We start from the raw sequence: 21,659 nt of genomic DNA, 5'->3' as shown, positions 1-21,659 counted from the left end.
ACCTGGAAAGGTACTCAAAGCGTGTGCTGACCAACTGGCTGGAGTTCTCACTTGCATCTTCAACCTGTCCCTGTCGCAGGCCATCATTCCACTCTGCCTCAAATCTTCCACCATCATTCCAATCCCAAAGAAGTCAACAGTGGAGAGCATAAATGACTACAGGCCTGTTGTACTTAAGCCTGTGGTCATGAAGTGCTTTGAAAGACTGGTCTCTCAGCACATCAGAGCCTGTCTGCCTCCCACTCTAGTCCCCCACCAGTTTGCCTACAGGGCAAACCGCTCCACAGAGGACACTATCACCACAACTCTCCACACTGTGCTGAGCCACCTGGAGCACCAGGGGAGCTATGTGAGGATGCTCTTCCTGGACTTCAGTGATGCCGGTATTTGGTTAGACTCTTTCTCTCCGGTTGTTCTGTCTGAGTTATTTTCATTGGTTGCTTCGTCCAAACCATCGGCATGTTTATTGGACCCCATTCCTGCCAGGCTGCTCAAGGAAGTCCTACCATTATTTAATGCTTCAATCTTAAATATGATCAATCTATCTTTGTTAGTTGGTTATGTACCACAGGCCTTTAAGGTGGCAGTAATTAAACCATTAATTAAAAAGCCATCACTTGACCCAGCTATCTTAGCTAATTATAGGCCAATTTCCAACCTTCCTTTTCTCTCAAAGATTCTTGAGAGGGTAGTTGTAAAACAGCTAACTGATCACCTGCAGAGGAATGGTCTATTTGAAGAGTTTCAGTCAGGTTTTAGAATTCATCATAGTACAGAAACAGCATTAGTGAAGGTTACAAATGATCTTCTTATGGCTTCGGACAGTGGACTTATCTCTGTGCTTGTTCTGTTGGACCTCAGTGCTGCTTTTGATACTGTTGACCATAAAATTTTATTACAGAGATTAGAGCATGTCATAGGTATTAAAGGCACTGCGCTGCGGTGGTTTGAATCATATTTGTCTAATAGATTACAGTTTGTTCATGTAAATGGGGAATCTTCTTCACGGACTAAAGTTAATTATGGAGTTCCACAAGGTTCTGTGCTAGGACCAATTTTATTCACTTTATACATGCTTCCCTTAGGCAGTATTATTAGACAGTATAGCTTAAATTTTCATTGTTACGCAGATGATACCCAGCTTTATCTATCCATGAAGCCAGAGGATACACACCAATTAGCTAAACTGCAGGATTGTCTTACAGACATAAAGACATGGATGACCTCTAATTTCCTGCTTTTAAACTCAGATAAAACTGAAGTTATTGTACTTGGCCCCACAAATCTTAGAAGCATGGTGTCTAACCAGATCGTTACTCTGGATGGCATTTCCCTGATCTCTAGTAATACTGTGAGAAATCTTGGAGTCATTTTTGATCAGGATATGTCATTCAAAGCGCATATTAAACAAATATGTAGGACTGCCTTTTTGCATTTACGCAATATCTCTAAAATCAGAAAGGTCTTGTCTCAGAGTGATGCTGAAAAACTAATTCATGCATTTATTTCCTCTAGGCTGGACTATTGTAATTCATTATTATCAGGTTGTCCTAAAAGTTCCCTAAAAAGCCTTCAGTTGGTTCAGAATGCTGCAGCTAGAGTACTGACGGGGACTAGCAAGAGAGAGCATATCTCACCCGTGTTGGCCTCTCTTCATTGGCTTCCTGTTAATTCTAGAATAGAATTTAAAATTCTTCTTCTTACTTATAAGGTTTTGAATAATCAGGTCCCATCTTATCTTAGGGACCTCATAGTACCATATTACCCCATTAGAGCGCTTCGCTCTCAGACTGCGGGCTTACTTGTAGTTCCTAGGGTTTGTAAGAGTAGAATGGGAGGCAGAGCCTTCAGCTTTCAGGCTCCTCTCCTGTGGAACCAGCTCCCAATTCAGATCAGGGAGACAGATACCCTCTCTGCTTTTAAGATTAGGCTTAAAACTTTCCTTTTCGCTAAGGCTTATAGTTAGGGCTGGATCGGGTGACCCTGGACCATCCCTTGGTTATGCTGCTTTAGACGTAGATTGTGGGGGGGGTTCCCATGATGCACTGTTTCTTTCTCTTTTTGCTCCGTATGCATCACTCTGCATTTAATCATTAGTGATCGATCTCTGCCCCCCTTCACGGCATGTCTTTTTCCTGTTTTTTTCCCTCAGCCCCAACCAGTCTCAGCAGAAGACTGCCCCTCCCTGAGCCTGGTTCTGCTGGAGGTTTCTTCCTGTTAAAAGGGAGTTTTTCCTTCCCACTGTTGCCAAGTGCTTGCTCATAGGGGGTCGTTTTGACCGTTGGGGTTTTTTATAATTATTGTATGGCCTTGCCTTACAATATGGAGCGCCTTGGGGCAACTGTTTGTTGTGATTTGGCGCTATATAAGAAAAAAGTTGATTGATTGATTGATTGACTTCAGCTCAGCCTTCAGCCACATCATCCCGGAGATCCTGGTCCAGAAACTGACACATCTGGGCATCTCCACCCCCATCTGCCAGTGGATCAAGGACTTCCTCACAAACCGCCCACAGTCCAATCCAATCCAGTTTATTTATAAAGCACATTTAAAAACAACAAAGTTGACCAAAGCGCTGTACAAAGACATAAAATAAATAAATAAATAAATAATCACATGATAAATAGTGGCAACAATAAAAGTTTTTAAAACAGTAAAATCATCAACCCTCTAGTCAAAAGCCAAAGAAAACAAATATGTTTTAAGACAAGATTTAAAAACTAGAGGTGACTCTGCCTGCCTGATACAGAGAGGCAGGTCATTCCACAATCTGGGACCAACAACAGAGAAAGCTCTATCACCTCTATGTTTGAGCTTGGTCTGAGGAACTACAAGCAGAGCTTGATCTCGTGACCTAAGAGAACGTGATGGGGAATAAGACATGAGCAGGTCAGACAGATACCATGGAGCAAGATCATTAAGACATTTAAAAACAAACAATAACATTTTTAAATCAATACGATGGCGAACTGGCAGCCAGTGAAGGGAAAAAAGAATGGGCGAAACATGGTCACACCTCCGGGATCCAGTCAGCCGTGCAAGTGAGGCCTGGCTAATACCAGCGTACAGTGCATTACAATAATCCAGCCGATTCATAACAGAAGTATGGATTAAAATCTCCAAGTGATGCCTTGAAAGTGAGGGCTAAATCTTAGCTAGCTGCCTCAAATGAAAGAAACTTGCCTTCACAACAGCACTTATTTGTTTATCAAGCTTAAAATCTTCATCCATTCTCACACCAAGGTTGCAAACAGTAGATTTAATGCATTGTGTCAATGGTCCAAGGTTTATTGAACCACAACTACCTGCTTGACTTGGCCCGACCAGAAGAACTTCAGTTCTTCAGACCAGAAGAACTCCAGAAGTTTGCAGACATCCAGTCTTTAATGTTCTCAATGCACTCTAGAAGTTGATTGGCACCAAAAGCATTCTCACGCTTTAAGGGCACATAGATTTGACTGTCATCAGCATAAAGGTGAAATGACACCCCAAATCTATAAAAAACTGATCCCAGCGGAAGCAAATACAATGAAAAAAGAAGTGGCCCACATGACAGGAGCTGTGGAGGAAACAAAATCTCCAAGTCTTACACAAAAACTCCTATCCATTAAGTAGGATCTGAACCATTTTAGAGCATAGCCCTGAATGCCGACCACATTCTTAAGGCGATCCAGGAGGATCTCATGATCCACTGTGTCGAACTTGGTTCCCACCTTTCTTCCACCATCACACTCAGCACCGGTTCTCCTCAAGGCTGTGTACTGAGCCCCCTCCAGTTCACCCTTTACACGCACAACTGCTCTCCAACCCATCCCACAAACACCATCATAAAGTTTGCGGATGATACCACTGTGATTGGGCTCATCTCGGGGGGGATGAGACTGACTACAGAGACGAGGACAATCGACTGACAGCATGGTGTTCAGCTTACAACCTGCCGCTGAACACCACAAAAACAAAAGAAATAATCCTGGACTTCAGGAAGGACAGGGCTGACCCAGCCCCGCTCTATATCCAAGGGGACTGTGTGGAAAGGGTCAGCTCCATCAGGTTCCTGGGAGTGCAGCTCTCTGACAGCCTCTCCTGGACTGCCAACACCACAGTGGTGGTGAAGAAAGCCGAGCAGCGACTCCACTTCCTGAGGGTGCTCAGGAGAAACAATCTGGAGGAGAAGCTGCTGGTGTTGTTCTACAGAGCCACCATCGAGAGCATCCTGACATACTGCATCACAGCGTGGTACGGGGGGTGCTCAGCAGCAGACAGGAGAGCGCTGCAAAGGGTGATCAAAATGGCCCAGGGGATCACTGGTTGCCCTCAGATCTCGTTGCAATGCAAATTACAATGACAATAAAGGTGATTCTGATTCTGAATGACTTTTATCTGTAATAATGTTAATTAAGAATTTTCAGTGCTACAAGATGACTGATTTTACTGATGCTTGGATTTATTTGTATTTTAGGGCCTGTCACTTCTCAAGGTGGACTGGCTTTTGGCGATTCACCTTTTTAATATGTTTTTCATGCAGAGCTACCCACCTCTGTGCAGCTTGATAGTGGCGTTGGGAAAGATGGAGACCTCTGGCAGAGTCGGTTCTCACCCAACTTTCTGTCAGAGAAGTCCTTCAATGCTGCCATGGCAGTTCTCCAGCCACACTGTGCTGTTTGCTCACTCTTCTGTCCCAACACACAGGTACAACACTAAAGTGGCAATTATAATATTTTCAGAAGTGGTTTATTAGTGGCTGTGATGATAGATTATGTTAGAGGATTCTTTACACTTAGACCAGTTACAGCGAGATTACTGATTTGGATGACCAGGTTATTGGGCGGGGCTCCATACATCATAAACTGGCATGTGTATGAGCACTAATATCTCATGCATTTTGCACAGAGGGAGCAGGAAAAGATGTGCATTCAGGTCTTTAGTGAACAATTTTACTGAAATAACTAGGGATGGGTATTGATAAGATTTTATCTATCAATTCCATTCCGCTTATTGATCTGATTCCTTATCGATTCCCTTAGCGATACCTCCTGTGAATTTTCTGTGTACTACAAGGTTTTTACTGGGTTTCTATGTCAACAGCATTCTATTGAGTCTTAAAGTAAAAAAATATGAAATTGGTCACTGGATCCTTGTTCTCTGAACAAAAAATAAACTCTACATGGTGGATCCTTGATCTCTGGACATAAAGAAATAAAGATAAATAAAGAAGAAATAAACAAAATCTGTAGTTTTTGTCAAAAATATTTCCTTTCAGACATTAATGGCATGATTGTCACTCCATACATCTGAGCTGAGCGCAGCTGGCTGCTGGAGTCTGCAGCCAGACAGTCTTGGGCTGCTGCACGTCAGCGCAGGACGTCTCATTTTGGGAGGAAAAAACATTTTGATCAATTGCAGTTTATTGTTTGTATTACATTTGGAAAGAGGTGTCATTTGATTTAAGTGGCAATTCGCTTTGAAGGTATAAATTCCGAGTGGATTAGACTCAGCAGAGAGCAGCGCTACGTTTGGAGCAACAGAACGGAAGACGATTCTCGTTTCTTTCTTGTAAAAAGACAGGAGTCTCAGTCACTTTAATCTGCACAAAAGTGACTCACGATTGACATATTTTAATGGCTTTGAGAGGGGTTAAGAAGCAGAGTTGCCGCTTCGGAAGAGCAGCGAATCAAAGAACCAATGAAGCAGCAGATCAAAGCACTCCATCATTGGTTCAAGGTTCAAAGCAAAGCTGTGCTGCAGAAACGGTTGATTACAGACCTGCTGCAGGGTCTGTAATCAACGTAGAGAAATGATCATCTTCCTGACAAACACCTCCAAAATCAACAGCCACTCTGAAGGACCGATAAGGGAATCGTTAAGCAAAAAGGCTATTGGTGTCAATGGATCGAATCATTTATTAAAGATACCCTAGAAATAACTGACGGCAGTCATTTAAAACAGTTTCTAAATATATCAAATGTTTAAAGATGCGACCTTTCAGTTCTGCTTACCATGATCACGTATAAACACTGTGGCTTAATGGTTAGCACTGTTGCCTCCCAGTGAGAAGGTCATGGGATCGATTTCCACCTGTGGCCTTTCTGTGTGGAGTTTGCATGTTCTCCGCGTGTTTGCAAGGGTTCCTCCAGGTACTCCGGCTTCTTCCCACATCCAAAGACATCCAGGTTAGGTGAATTGGAAACTTTAAATTGTCCATCAATGTGCATGCAGGTGTGAATGTCTCTTTCACTGTATGTGGCCCTGTGACAGACTGGTGTCCTGCCTCACGCCCTGTGAGGTGTGTGTGTGTGTGTGTGTGTGTGTGTGTGTGTGTGTGTGTGTGTGTGTGTGTGTGTGTGTGTGTGTGTGTGTGTGTGTGTGTGTGTGTGTGTGTGTGAGAGACAATGTAACAATCAGTTCTGAGAGTTCGCGCTCCATTTCGTTCATCACCTCATTTAAGGTTAAGCAGTATATAGAGCTGTTAAACAATAATCAACACCTATTCAGGGCACTCAGTTGAGTATTCCTTATCTTCTTTTTCAGCCATACAAAGATCTCTTCAGTGTGAATGAGTCCAAGCGCACTTCGCTTCATGGCTCTCGTACTCGTCCGCTGATTCCAGAGATGTGCTTCAGTGTTGGTGCTGGCAACACGGAGCCTCTGCCGTCAAATGATTATATTGGAGAAGATGGAACCAGTCTGCTGCTCAGCTGTTCATCCTGTTGCTTGCAGGTCCACAGCAGTAAGTATAAACCTCCATAAAAGTGAAGCACAATACGGCAAGTAAAGACAGTAGTGTTATTGGAATAGTGTCCGGTGTCGCAATCAGATTGGTCCCCCCTGTCTGATCAGTCCCACTGCTGTCAAAGCGCATGCATTGTTTCAGTGCGTAAGCAGCGTTTTAACAGATTATGCTTATGAATGACTTTAAAATGATTTAAGAGGTTTTGCTTTGTCATCTGATGGTTTATAATCACATTATTCCCTTTGATTGGTTTTGGTGTAGAGAGTGAATTAATGCTGTTTTTTTTTTTTTTTTTTTTTTTTTTTGTGGAAGTGATTGTTGTACAAAATCTTTAGAGATCTGTCGCTGAGATAGATGACTGCAGTGCAATTTTAAGCAGAAACAAGATAATCAGTGAATCGCTGCTGATGCTCAGAAATGATGCATGCGCAGTGAAGGCAGGGAGACCGATCAGAAGGAGACATAGTGTGGAGGATCACTGAGTAGGGGAGCGCTGAGAACGTGAAACCGGAAAGGTCATGGGTTTTTAAGGTCAATTCAAAGGATTCTTATGTATCACTTTTATGTGAGGTGGGGTTTCTCTGCCTTATCCTGGGGAGGTGATGGTTTAGTGGTTAAGCGTTGGGTTTGAGACCAGAGGATCTTCGGTTCAAACCCCAGCCTGACAGGAAAATCACTAAAGGCCCTTGAGCAATGTCCTTAATCCCCAAGTTGCTCCCAGTGTGTAGTGAGCGCCTTGCATGGCAGCACCCTGACATTGTCTGTGTGAGTGTGTTTGTGTGCATGGGTGAATGTGAGGCATAATTGTAAAGCGCTTTGAGTGTCGGATACAGATGGAAAAGCGCTTATAAATGCAGTCATTTATCTTCCAATATGTACTCCGGTCAGGTCTGGGAGCTTGAATCAGTGTAGCTGTAGCATGTTGCCACATCCACCACACCACCAACAGCTTTTCTAATGTAGTTATACCCCCTCTTTCATTGTTGTACATAGGAATCATCCAGGACAGGAATCTGTCCATGAAATGTTCCATTATATTGGTCTCTTTTGTTTGTTTGTTTTTATGCCCCACGCTGCGCTTGCGCCGTGAGGCGGGGCATATAGCATCCGGGTTGTCCATCTGTTTGGCTGCAGTTCATTCGCCGCAACGCAGCTCAGCACCTATTGCTCGCAAAAACTTCATATTTGGTGGATACATGCCTTGGAGGAGTACTTCGCATGGGTTTGAAGGCCAGTGAGCTTGACCTACTTTTGAAGGTCACCAGTGGTCACAACTGTCAAATCCTTCGCCGCAACGTAGCTCGGCACCTATTGCTCGCAGAAACTTGTTTTTTGTTTGTTTTTGTTTTTTTCTTTTCATGAAACTTGGAGCGATGAGTCTGGTAAATCTTAATTTGGAGGACCAACAAACACACTCACCCTCCTTTTTTTTTTCTTCTTTTATTGTCAGTTGGGGTGACGTGTTTTGTGGACTTGGAGAAGGCGTATGATCAGGTACCCTGGGAGATACTGTGGGAGGTGCTACAGGAGTATGGAGTGAGGGGGGTCCTTTCTTAGGGCCATCCAGTCTGTGTACTTGCAAAGCGAGAGCTGTGTTAGGGTGCTCAGCAGTAAAGTAGGACTTGTTTCCGGTGGAGGTTGGCCTCCATCTGTGTACTCACAAAGCGAGAGCTGTTAGGGTGCTCAGCAGTAAAGTAGGACTCGTTTCCGGTGGAGGTTGGCCTCCGACAGGGCTGTGCCTTGTCACCAATCCTGTTTGTGATATTCATGGACAGGATATCGAGGCATAGTCGGGGGAGGGGAGGGTTTCCAGTTTGGTGGGCTCAGGGTCTCATCACTGCTTTTTGCAGATGATGTGGTCCTGTTGGCTTCATCGGCCAGTGACCTCCAACACTCACTGGATCTGTTCGCAGCCGAGTGTGAAGCAGCTGGGATCAGGATCAGCACCTCCAAATCTGAGGCCATGGTTCTCAGCAGGAAACCGATGGAATGCCTACTCTGGGTAGGGAATGCGACCTTGCCCCAAGTGAAGGAGTTCATGTACCTTGGGGTCTTGCTCACTAGTGAGGGGACGATGGAGTGTGAGATTGATCAGAGAATCAGCACAACAGGGGCGGTATTGCATTTGCTCTGCCGTACTGTTGTGACGAAATGGGAGCTGACCCAAAAGGTGAAGCTCTCGATCTACTGGTCAATCTTCGTTCCTCCTCTCATTTGATTGTTCTGTTACGTCATTTTCTGATTATCTCATTTTGAGTGTATTTAACTGTGTATAGTAACTGGTGTACGGGGTGGGCGTTTATAAGCTTTTGCTTCAGCCCTTTCGGCCGCACCCAATTTGGGAAATTGTTTGAGTTGTTTTTTCTTTTGTTTTTTGATTTGTTATGTTAGTAAGAGTTTGTTGGTATTTTGTTCATGTGCGTGCTGAATAAACATATTAATTCATTCATCTATGGTCATGAGTGTTGGGTCATGACTGAAAGAACTAGGTTGCGGGTGCAAGCAGCTGAAATGGGCTGCCTCAGGAGGGTGGCTGGTGTATCCCTTAGAGATAGGGTGAGAAGTTTGGTCATCCATGGGGAGCTTAGAGTAGAGTCGCTGCTCCTTCATGTTGAAAGGAGCCAGTTGAGGTGGTTCAGGCATCTGGTAAGGATGCCTCCTGGGCGCCTCCCAAGGGAGGTGTTCCAGGCACGTCCATCTGGGAGGAGACCCCAGGGAAGACCCAGGACAAGGTGGACAGATTATATCGCCACACTGGCCTAGGAACGCCTCAGGATTCACCAGTCAGAGGTGGTCAATGTGACATGGCAGAGGGAAGTCTGGGGTCCCCTGCTGGAGCTGTTGCCCCCGCGACCCGAACCCGGAAAAGCGGTGAAGATGAGTGAGATGATGTGTCAGTTGGGGTATTTTTCCACATTTGTACATTGGATGAATGGACAAAAACAAATAACCTAACAAAACTGAAGTCTGGGTGAAGTCTGATTTAAAAACAGAAAAACCAATAGTTTTCATGAGTTATGTTCATGGGTTATGTTCTTGTGGATGAAATGCACTCAGCTTTGACTTGCTCCCTAAAATATCCAGTCATGTTGAAGTTGAACCATCTGAAATTAACGTGGGCTTGTGCTTAAATGCTCTCTGGAACACACAGCTACCCTCCTGGGTTCTTATTATTGCTGAAGCTGGAGAGTACCTTCAAAGAGGTCAGTTCATTAGTCATCCAGGGATAAGATGGGCTTAGCTTGGGAAGCTGTATGCTATTGATGAGAGGATACAAAGCAGAAACAACACCAGTCAAACTGCTGTCCATTGGCTCCTTGTTTTGGCTCAACATCCAATTAAAAATCTGTCTAGATGTTACAAAAGCCTATCAGGTGTTTGGTTTAAACCTCTGAAAGAATATGGTTTTGAGAAGATTGGGTGAGTTACATTAAAAAGCTAACAGGTATGTTGTTAATGGGTAAAAACAAGGAGTTTATTAAATACTGACATGTTATGCCAGAGAACGTCTTAAGTATTCTGCTTTCCAAACACATGCTATGAGTTGTTTGTGTGGATAAATCTGTCCAATAAATGCAATTTTTATTCATTTATTTTATTTTTTAAGTTGTGAATTCATTATTCTGATTTATTACAGGCTGTTACGGTGTAAAGCCAGATTCCTTCACTCAAACCTGGACTTGCTCCAGGTGCGCAGCAGGTGCCTTCACCGTGGTAAGGAGCTGCACTTAGAGAGATATATATATGAATCTAAAGATAGTTTACATCACTTGTACACATTCAGCTATTTTTCATGCACTTACGTCCATCAGGATATGCAGTCCAGTTGAGATTATCCAGTCCTATTCACTCAGTGATTTAATGTCCTTTTCCTTTGCACACCTGTTTTTCAGGAATGTTGTCTCTGTAATTTGCGAGGAGGAGCACTGAAGACTACTACAGACAACCGGTTGGTAGCACACAAGCTTCTTTTGTCTTCTAAACACTTCTCATTTTGCTGTTGCACTTGTTTCATATATGTCTGCATATCATCTGTTAAAAAAAGAAGCTATTATCATTATGATTTATTATTGTTATGGTATATAGAAACAAATGGACACACAAGTGTTTTAAGCTGCTTTTAAAAGTATTGGCAGAAATACATATTCATTGGTTAGAATGTTGATTGCAAAAGAGTAAAATACATAAAAGCAGTAACCACATTATATTATTCAGAGAATAAATTCTTTGAAAAGGCTCTGTAAATACTGGCCATTGATAGATTTTTTTGGGGCGGGGGGGGGGGGGGGGGGGGGGGGGGGGGGGGGGGGGGGGAGAGATATTGGAATCATCTTTGAACATACTATTTAAGCATAAAAATTCAAAAAGAAAAAATAATATAGCACCTTCAACTGCACCACAGACTAAAACAGTTAAATGTGGTCTATTAAACATTAGGTCTCTCTCTTCTAAGTCCCTGTTGGTAAATGATATAATAATTGATCAACATATTGATTTATTCTGCCTTACAGAAACCTGGTTACAGCAGGATGAATATGTTAGTTAAATGAGTCAACACCCCCGAGTCACACTAACTGTCAGAATGCTCGTAGCACGGGCCGGGGCGGAGGATTAGCAGCAATCTTCCATTCCAGCTTATTAATTAATCAAAAACCCAGACAGAGCTTTAATTCATTTGAAAGCTTGACTCTTAGTCTTGTCCATCCAAATTGGAAGTCCCAAAAACCAGTTTTATTTGTTATTATCTATCGTCCACCTGGTCGTTACTGTGAATTTCTCTGTGAATTTTCAGACCTTTTGTCTGACTTAGTGCTTAGCTCAGATAAGATAATTATAGTGGGCGATTTTAACATCCACACAGATGCTGAGAATGACAGCCTCAACACTGCATTTAATCTATTATTAGACTCTATTGGCTTTGCTCAAAAAGTAAATGAGTCCACCCACCACTTTAATCATATCTTAGATCTTGTTCTGACTTATGGTATGGAAATTGAAGACTTAACAGTATTCCCTGAAAACTCCCTTCTGTCTGATCATTTCTTAATAACATTTACATTTACTCTGATGGACTACCCAGCAGTGGGGAATAAGTTTCATTACACTAGAAGTCTTTCAGAAAGCGCTGTAACTAGGTTTAAGGATATGATTCCTTCTTTATGTTCTCTAATGCCATATACCAACACAGTGCAGAGTAGCTACCTAAACTCTGTAAGTGAGATAGAGTATCTCGTCAGTAGTTTTACATCCTCATTGAAGACAACTTTGGATGCTGTAGCTCCTCTGAAAAAGAGAGCTTTAAATCAGAAGTGCCTGACTCCGTGGTATAACTCACAAACTCGTAGCTTAAAGCAGATAACCCGTAAGTTGGAGAGGAAATGGCATCTCACTAATTTAGAAGATCTTCACTTAGCCTGGAAAAAGAGTCTGTTGCTCTATAAAAAAGCCCTCCGTAAAGCTAGGACATCTTTCTACTCATCACTAATTGAAGAAAATAAGAACAACCCCAGGTTTCTTTTCAGCACTGTAGCCAGGCTGACAAAGAGTCAGAGCTCTATTGAGCTGAGTATTCCTTTAACTTTAACTAGTAATGACTTCATGACTTTCTTTGCTAACAAAATTTTAACTATTAGAGAAAAAATTGCTCATAACCATCCCAAAGACGTATCGTTATCTTTGGCTGCTTTCAGTGATGCCGGTATTTGGTTAGACTCTTTCTCTCCGATTGTTCTGTCTGAGTTATTTTCATTAGTTACTTCATCCAAACCATCAACAAGTTTATTAGACCCCATTCCTACCAGGCTGCTCAAGGAAGCCCTACCATTATTTAATGCTTCGATCTTAAATATGATCAATCTATCTTTGTTAGTTGGCTATGTACCACAGGCTTTTAAGGTGGCAGTAATTAAACCATTACTTAAAAAGCCATCACTTGACCCAGCTATCTTAGCTAATTATAGGCCAATCTCCAACCTTCCTTTTCTCTCAAAAATTCTTGAAAGGGTAGTTGTAAAACAGCTAACTGATCATCTGCAGAGGAATGGTCTATTTGAAGAGTTTCAGTCAGGTTTTAGAATTCATCATAGTACAGAAACAGCATTAGTGAAGGTTACAAATGATCTTCTTATGGCCTCAGACAGTGGACTCATCTCTGTGCTTGTTCTGTTAGACCTCAGTGCTGCTTTTGATACTGTTGACCATAAAATTTTATTACAGAGATTAGAGCATGCCATAGGTATTAAAGGCACTGCGCTGCGGTGGTTTGAATCATATTTATCTAATAGATTACAATTTGTTTATGTAAATGGGGAATCTTCTTCACAGACTAAAGTTAATTATGGAGTTCCACAAGGTTCTGTGCTAGGACCAATTTTATTCACTTTATACATGCTTCCCTTAGGCAGTATTATTAGACGGTATTGCTTAAATTTTCATTGTTACGCAGATGATACCCAGCTTTATCTATCCATGAAGCCAGAGGACACACACCAATTAGCTAAACTGCAGGATTGTCTTACAGACATAAAGACATGGATGACCTCTAATTTCCTGCTTTTAAACTCAGATAAAACTGAAGTTATTGTACTTGGCCCCACAAATCTTAGAAACATGGTGTCTAACCAGATCCTTACTCTGGATGGCATTACCCTGACGTATAGTAATACTGTGAGAAATCTTGGAGTCATTTTTGATCAGGATATGTCATTCAAAGCGCATATTAAACAAATATGTAGGACTGCTTTTTTGCATTTACGCAATATCTCTAAAATCAGAAAGGTCTTGTCTCAGAGTGATGCTGAAAAACTAATTCATGCATTTATTTCCTCTAGGCTGGACTATTGTAATTCATTATTATCAGGTTGTCCTAAAAGTTCCCTAAAAAGCCTTCAGTTAATTCAAAATGCTGCAGCTAGAGTACTGACGGGGACTAGAAGAAGAGAGCATATCTCACCCATATTGGCCTCTCTTCATTGGCTTCCTGTTAATTCTAGAATAGAATTTAAAATTCTTCTTCTTACTTATAAGGTTTTGAATAATCAGGTCCCATCTTATCTTAGGGACCTCGTAGTACCATATCACCCCAATAGAGTGCTTCGCTCTCAGACTGCAGGCTTACTTGTAGTTCCTAGGGTTTGTAAGAGTAGAATGGGAGGCAGAGCCTTCAGCTTTCAGGTTCCTCTCCTGTGGAACCAGCTCCCAATTCAGATCAGGGAGACAGACACCCTCTCTACTTTTAAGATTAGGCTTAAAACTTTCCTTTTTGCTAAAGCTTATAGTTAGGGCTGGATCAGGTGACCCTGAACCATCCCTTAGTTATGCTGCTATAGACGTAGACTGCTGGGGGGTTCCCATGATGCATTGTTTCTTTCTCTTTTTGCTCTGTATGCACCACTCTGCTTTTAATCATTAGTGATCGATCTCTGCTCCCCTCCACAGCATGTCTTTTTCCTGGTTCTCTCCCTCAGCCCCAACCAGTCCCAGTAGAAGACTGCCCCTCCCTGAGCCTGGTTCTGCTGGAGGTTTCTTCCTGTTAAAAGGGAGTTTTTCCTTCCCACTGTAGCCAAGTGCTTGCTCACAGGGGGTCGTTTTGACCGTTGGGGTTTTACATAATTATTGTATGGCCTTGCCTTGCAATATAAAGCGCCTTGGGGCAACTGTTTGTTGTGATTTGGTGCTATATAAAAAAATTGATTGATTGATTGATACTGTTGTTCAGTATTCTGCTGAGGCAAGTTGAAGACATGAAATCATCTGGGATCAAAATATGTCAGCTCGCCAGTGATATAACTTAAATACTGTAGTGTTCAGAATAATAATAGTGCTATGTGACTCAAAAGATTAATCCAGGTTTTGAGTATATTTCTTATTGTTACATGGGAAACAAGGTACCAGTAGATTCAGTACCTTCTCACAAATCCAACAAGACCAAGCATTCATGATATGCTCTTAAGGCTATGAAATTGGGCTATTAGTAAAAAAAAAAAAAAAAAAATAGAAAAGGGGGTGTTCACAATAATAGTAGCATCTGCTGTTGACGCTACAATCTCAAAACTATTATGTTCAGACTGCTTTTTTAGCAATCCTGTGAATCACTAAACTAGTATTTAGTTGTATAACCACAGTTTTTCATGATTTCTTCACACCTGCGAGACATTAATTTTGTTGGTTTGGAACCAAGATTTTGCTGGTTTACTAGTGTGCTTGGGGTCATTGTCTTGTTGAAACACCCATTTCAAGGGCATGTCCTCTTCATCATAAGGCAACATGACCTCTTCAAGTATTTTGACATATCCAAACTGATCCATGATACCTGGTATGCGATATATAGGCCCAACACCATAGTAAGAGAAACATGCCCATATTATGATGCTTGCACCACTATGCTTCACTGTGAACTGTGGCTTGAATTCAGAGTTTGGGGGTCGTCTCACAAACTGTCTGCGGCCCTTGGACCCAAAAAGAACAATTTTAATCTCATCAGTCCACAAAATATTCCTCCATTTCTCTTTAGGCCAGTTGATGTGTTCTTTGGCAAATTGTAACCTCTTCTGCACGTCTTTTATTTAACAATGGGACTTTGCGGGGGATTCTTGCAAATAAATTAGCTTTACACAGGCGTCTTCTGTCACAGCACTTACAGGTAACTCCAGACTGTCTTTGATCATCCTGGAGCTGATCAATGGGTGAGCCTTTGCCATTCTGGTTATTCTTCTATCCATTTTGATGGTTGTTTTCCATTTTCTTCCACGCGTCTCTGTTTTTTTGTCCATTTTAAAGCATTGGAGATCATGGTAGATGAACAGCCTATACTTTTTTGCACCTGCGTATAAGTTTTCCCCTCTCCAATCAACTTTTTAATCAAACTACGCTGTTCTTCTCAACAATGTCTTGAACGTCCCATTTTCCTCAGGCTTTCAAAGAGAAAAGCATGTTCAACAGGTGCTGGCTTCATCCTTAAATAGGGGACACCTGATTCACACCTGTTTGTTCCACAAAATTGACAAACTCACTGACTGAATGCCACACTACTATTATTGTGAACACCCCCTTTTCTACTTTTTTTTTTTTACTAATAGCCCAGTTTCATAGCCTTAAGAGTGTGCATATCATGAATGCTTGGTCTTGTTGGATTTGTGAGAATCTACTGAATCTACTGGTACCTTGTTTCCCATGTAACAATAAGAAATATACTCAAAACCTGGATTAATCTTTTTAGTCACGTAGCACTACTATTATTCTGAACACTACTGTATTTATTTATTGTGTTTCATTTGAAATCATGTTTATTCTCATGCATATTAAAGACCATTTATCTTAATGCATTAGGGGTGTGGCTGTGTCAAGTGACAGCTTGTGTGTTGACTTTTGGGGGGCTCATGGCTGGCTGCAGCTGCTGTGATGTCCAGTCTTTGGGGCGGGGGACATTTTAGTACAAATATGTCATAATTTGGCTTCTTTTGTGGTTAATTCTCCGAGGTGATCATCTAAGTGTTTGCATCAAGTGAAATTATAGTGTATAATTTTGGATCCTAATGGTGTCATCATTTGTAGCAGCTATCAGTAGCTTCACAGCTTTTGGTTGTTAGTCCACCATTACTGATGAAATAAGCAGGTCATAGATTTTAAGGCCCATTCCAATGAAAAACTATTATGCATACCATCGCTCAGCTTCCAAAAATATGATGCAATACCGGAACAGAGGTTAGCCTGTTAGCTCCCAAGGAGAATGTTCTTTTTCAAAATCATCATATCTAGACTTGCATCTCAGATATACATTCTGGCAAATTGTAGCTGAACTTTCAGGTCTTCTTTTTAAGAAAATACTCCTCTGTACCACTTCAACATAAAGCTGTATAACCGGGGACACAAAATGCACACATGCATTATGCACAATTTCTCCAGTCATAGCCAGAGAAGACTATAACTTCTTCTGGGTTGTGCCTTGGTGGCTTTCCTCACTCTTCCCTTCTTCCACAGTCACTCAGTTTTTGAGAACTGTGTACGCCATACAGATTTACCTTAGAGTGCCATACTGTTTGTATTTCTTTATTATTGATTTAAATAAACTCCAAAACATATTCATTGACTTGGAAATGGTCATGTATCCATCCCCTGACTTGTCTGAAGAAAACAGGCAATAATACTCGTAAAGGATGAATTAAAGTATGAAGCCTGTACGGGGAAATATCAGACTGAGGTGGCAGTACGCCACCGAGGTCTGATATCCTCATACAGACTGAGCAAACAAAGTTAATAATTCATTTATTATGTATATAACACGCAAAATATTACAGTATCACCTGAATATGCCGCTGACGTATTGAGCTCGTTTGCTTTCTTCACCTCTATGAAGAACTTGCTAACAGGTCGTCCGGTCATTAGCTGGTGAGCTTTCAGTCCGTGTGTTTTTTCCCAATGCTGTTTAGATATTTATGGAGTATGTTCATGTCTGACTTGGTTTTTCTAATCGTGTTTTTAGCTTCCTGGTTTGCAACAGAAATATACGTTGCGGACTGATTGTCATGGAAACCGGTCTGATATGGGAAAATATCAGACCGTAATCACCCAGTCAGCGTGTGCGTAGCATTGCAGCCATATAATAAAACTGATTATTATATGGCTGCAATGCTCGGTCCATACTGGCTATATGTCGGTCTGCTATTTCCCCCTGCAGACTTCAGTCAGTTAATCCTTTATTAGTTAGAGGTATTATATCAAAGGGGCCCATTAATTATGCAACCCATAATCTTGGTCTTTATATTTTTAATGAATTTATATCAAATTGTAGAGATTCACTTTGTGTTTGAGTTTATGGAAGATAATTTTAGAAATTTTTATATTGAGAAGCCTGAATTACTTTTTGTATTTGAAATGACAAACAAATTAATATACAAATAATGAATGTTTATGAGTTCAATGGTACAAATATTTCATGAGGTGAAAGCTGGAACATATCATTCAACGAGGCGAAGCCGAACATTCATTATTTGTTTTATATAACGGCTAAAATAGATCCTTGTCATTTGATATTTTCTTAATTTATAAACAAGAGAAAAGGAACTTACATTTTGGTGTTCTACTGCTGCTAAAGTCCAAATTGTGACGTGTATTCCAGTGATGCTGTGCACTGACTTCAGAAAAAAAGATTTTGTGTAGTTCCTCAGTCCAGCCAAAAATCACATCAGCGTTTCATGTCAGCAGGTCTTCATGCATCCAGACGACTTACAGCAGAGTGGATTTTGTGTGTGTGTCAGCATCAGTTAGCTCAATCAAATCATCGCGCCGTTGTCCCCCGCACACAACCGGCTCGGTCGACTGTTTACATCCTCAGTGCAGCGAGAAAAAAAAAAACACGTCAGAAGTGCGTCGAACTTTTCTTTCTCTCTACCTTCTAACAGCCTCCAGGCAGCACAGTGGATTTCTTTTGTGTTTGCGTGCACGCATGTGTGGGCGCATGTGCGTGCACGAGTACGTGCACGTGTGCGTGAGTACGAGCATGCGCGCACATATACATGCATGTGAGAGTGCAATGGTACCAAGCGTATGGAACCAAATTTGCACTCTAAATGGAACCAAGCCACACTTTAAATGCAATGCAACACAAATGGGATGAATTAATCCATGTCACGTGACATACAAAGCACCAATCAAATGACAAGGATCCACTGAGCCGTTATATAAAATGTGTTAAATACCAAGGGGCCGAATACTTTTGCAAGCAACTGGTCATCCTTGAGATGTTTCTACAGCTTAATGGGAATCCACTGGGGGTTAATTCAGTTGATTGAACATAATCTGGAAAGGCACACACCTGTCCACATATAGGGTCCCACATTTGATAGTTCGTCATTGATGAAAGTCTTCCAGAAATGACTGTAAATCAGGGTTTTTACTCATGTGGTGAATGTTTTCCGGGTTACTTTTGACAGCATACGTGTCCATTTATTCAGTTCATTTCAGTTCCACACCCAAACAGTTGGTGGTGGTAATGCACCGTGTTGGTTTGCAAGCTGCCAATAATTTCCAAAGAAGGGTTCATTTATTTTGGGCTTAAGAGTTTATAAAGTCATATTTTTGGGGACTGCGTTGTTGTTTTTCTCACGGCTTACTTTGTTGTGGACATTAAAAGTCATGAGCTGCGTTTTACCTCCAGCTGATTAAATCATAGCATAGGGGCCAAAATCACAGCATAGGGGCCCCCTATCATCAACTGCACTGCCGAGAACCCTGCTCTGTGGAGAGATGAGAAACTTCCAAAAGGACAGCTATCTCTGCAGCAATCTACCAATCAGCCCTGTATGGTAGAGTGGCCAGACAGAAACCACGACTTAGTAAAAGCCACATGGCAGCCCACCTGAAGTTTGCCAAAAGGCACCTGAAGGACTTTCAGACCATAAAACAAACAAAATTCTCTGGTGTCATAAGACAAAGATTGAACTCTTTGGTGTGAATGCCAGGGGTCATGTTTGGAGGAAACCAGGCACCATCCCTGCAGTGAAGCATGGTGGTTGCAGCATCATGCTGTGGGGATGTTTTTCAGCAGCAGGAACTGAGAGACTAGTCAGGATTGAGGGAAAGATGAATGCAGTCATGTATAGAGACATCATTGTCAGAAGGACAGTGACCCTAAGCACACAGCCAGGATATCAAAGGAGTGTCTTCAGGACAACTCTGTGAATGTCCTTGAGTGGCCCAGCCAGAGCCCAGACCTGAATCCGATTGAACATCTCTGGAGAGATCTGAAAATGGCTGTGCCCCGATGCTCCCTATCCAACCTGATGGAGCTTGAGAGGTGCTGCAAAGCGCAATTGGCAAAATTGCCCAAAGATAGGTGCACCAAGCTTGTGGCATCATATTCAAGAAGACTTGAGGCTGTAATTGCTGCCAAAGGTGCATCAACAAAGTATGGCGTAAAGGGTGTGAATACCTATGTGCATATGATTTCGTAGTTTTTATGTTTAATTAATTTGCAAATATTGTCATTATGGGGTGTTGAGAGTAGAATTTTGAGGGGAAAAATTAATTTACTTGCGTTGGAATGAGGCTGTAACATAACAATATGGAAAAAGTGAACCGCTGTGAATACTTTCTGGATGCACTGTACGCTAATTACAGAGCATATAAAAAGAGATAAATTACAGTATGTACAAGAAGGTTAAAAGGTCAAATATATTTACAAGTTCCTGAAAGGGCTTAATGTTTTAGAATTTTGAGGGGAAAATGAATTTACTCCATTTGGAATAAAGCTGTAACATAACAAAATGTGGAAAAAGTGAAGCACTGTGAATACTTTCCATATAGAATAGAATATAATAATTCTTTATTGTCCACCGATGTGGAAAATTGTCTTCGGCTCAGCAGCACAAAAAAGACAACACTAAAATACAAACAGTCATACAGACACACAAATAAAACACAGATAAGATACATAAAATACATCGAAGTAAAGGAAGAAGTAGAATAAGACCTAGTAAAATAAAATGTAAAATAACATCTAATAAAATGAAATAAAACAGAAGTAAAGCAGTTCAGGTTTTATTTGTGGTCACTTTTTTGAGTTCATTATGGTGACGGCATTTGGTATAAAAGATTTTTTAAATGAACCTTTGGCCAGCGGAGCTCTGTAGCACCTCCCAGACTTCAAGAGCTCAAACTGCACTGATTTAGACATGCATTCCACTGTCTTGTACTATTTTGGATGGACATCCAACCAGTATGTGTTACACTACCTTCAAAAATCACAGACACAATGTTTAATTTTGCTCTTTCACCAAACGCTCTGTATTTTTATGCTTTTACTGCTTAGATTAATAATAATGATGATGTTTATTGATGATTTAACAAAAAATGGAAAAGAATCAATCCTGGAGGCATGGCAGGTGCTGCTGCTGAACGGGTACAGCTGCATTATGCAATAATACCACGGTATAAACAAAAACCCAACAAAAACGGAAAAAAAAACACTGTTGCAGAGCAAACCAAAGTAGTGCACAGATAATGACATTACCAGTCCGTCTTTCATGTGGAATATCAGCGTCCATATAAAGTAAATGTAACCTCCAGGGAAAACACTAGTAAGCAACAATAATGGATATTAATGCAATACATCTGTTGACTGACATTTTTTGGGGGGTGGCTCTCTCCACTCTCAGGTGGGTACATATCATATGTGCCATCGCAGTGGCCGAAGCTCGCTTTGTCAATCCCATTGAGAGAGAGCCAGTGGACGTCAGTGCTGTTCCAGAAACACGCAAGAGGCTGGTAAGTTTATACAGACATGAACATACAGTACCGTTTATATATAGTTTCTTTAGTGTCCTGGTTATGGCAGGCTGCATCCAGGTGGAGTGAGGAGGTCATGTGTGGTTTCAGTAGTGCAGAAGATAACTGAAACAATCGTGCAAATGGTGATACAAGCACAAAAGTTGGTACAAATACTCTTTAGATATTACTCTTTTGAACAAACCGACTGGCCACTTGAATTTTCAATAAGTGGCCAGGTAGGGGTCAATTGAAGAATTACACAGGGGTCAAAATTAAAAATGCTCAAATCATTTTGAAAGCTACACCACATTATTTGTCTGATCGTAAAGATTCCAAAAAGGTATAGTTTGGACTATCTATGACTGAATGATCAGGAGTTATGGGGTAAAAACAGCAAAAATGGTGACAAAGGTCAGTTTCAGTTTGTACAGGGGTCAAAGGTTAACGTTCCTTCAATTTTGGTAAAAAGTGATGCAAATTATTGGTTGAGCTAATAGGAATAATAAATGGAATAGTTTTGATTGTGTTGAATGTTTGGTCTCTAAAGTAAAGGTCAAACAAGGTCAACGTCCATTGGATTATTTGACAAGTGACATATGTTACCCCGTAACATGATAACTAAGCATGATACATGGACCAAACTATTCCTTTTTAAAACCCTGTT

The 21,659-nt window shown here is 41.4% G+C and overlaps 1 protein-coding gene across 1 annotated transcript in view; it reads left to right on the top strand.

Moving 5' to 3' along the window:
• Positions 1-21,659, top strand: part of kdm4b (lysine (K)-specific demethylase 4B) — a 169,569-nt gene that overhangs the window by 112,461 nt on the left and 35,449 nt on the right. Inside the window, 5 exon segments of the mRNA XM_034179170.1 lie at positions 4,526-4,689; positions 6,529-6,727; positions 10,368-10,444; positions 10,624-10,679; positions 20,884-20,992. Of these exon segments, the coding sequence (XP_034035061.1) occupies positions 4,526-4,689; positions 6,529-6,727; positions 10,368-10,444; positions 10,624-10,679; positions 20,884-20,992 (605 nt within the window).

The sequence above is a fragment of the Thalassophryne amazonica genome, chromosome 10, assembly GCF_902500255.1.
Source record: "Thalassophryne amazonica chromosome 10, fThaAma1.1, whole genome shotgun sequence".
In the NCBI taxonomy this organism is placed as follows: Eukaryota; Metazoa; Chordata; class Actinopteri; order Batrachoidiformes; family Batrachoididae; genus Thalassophryne; species Thalassophryne amazonica.
This window is presented reverse-complemented; position numbering and strand designations above follow the sequence as displayed.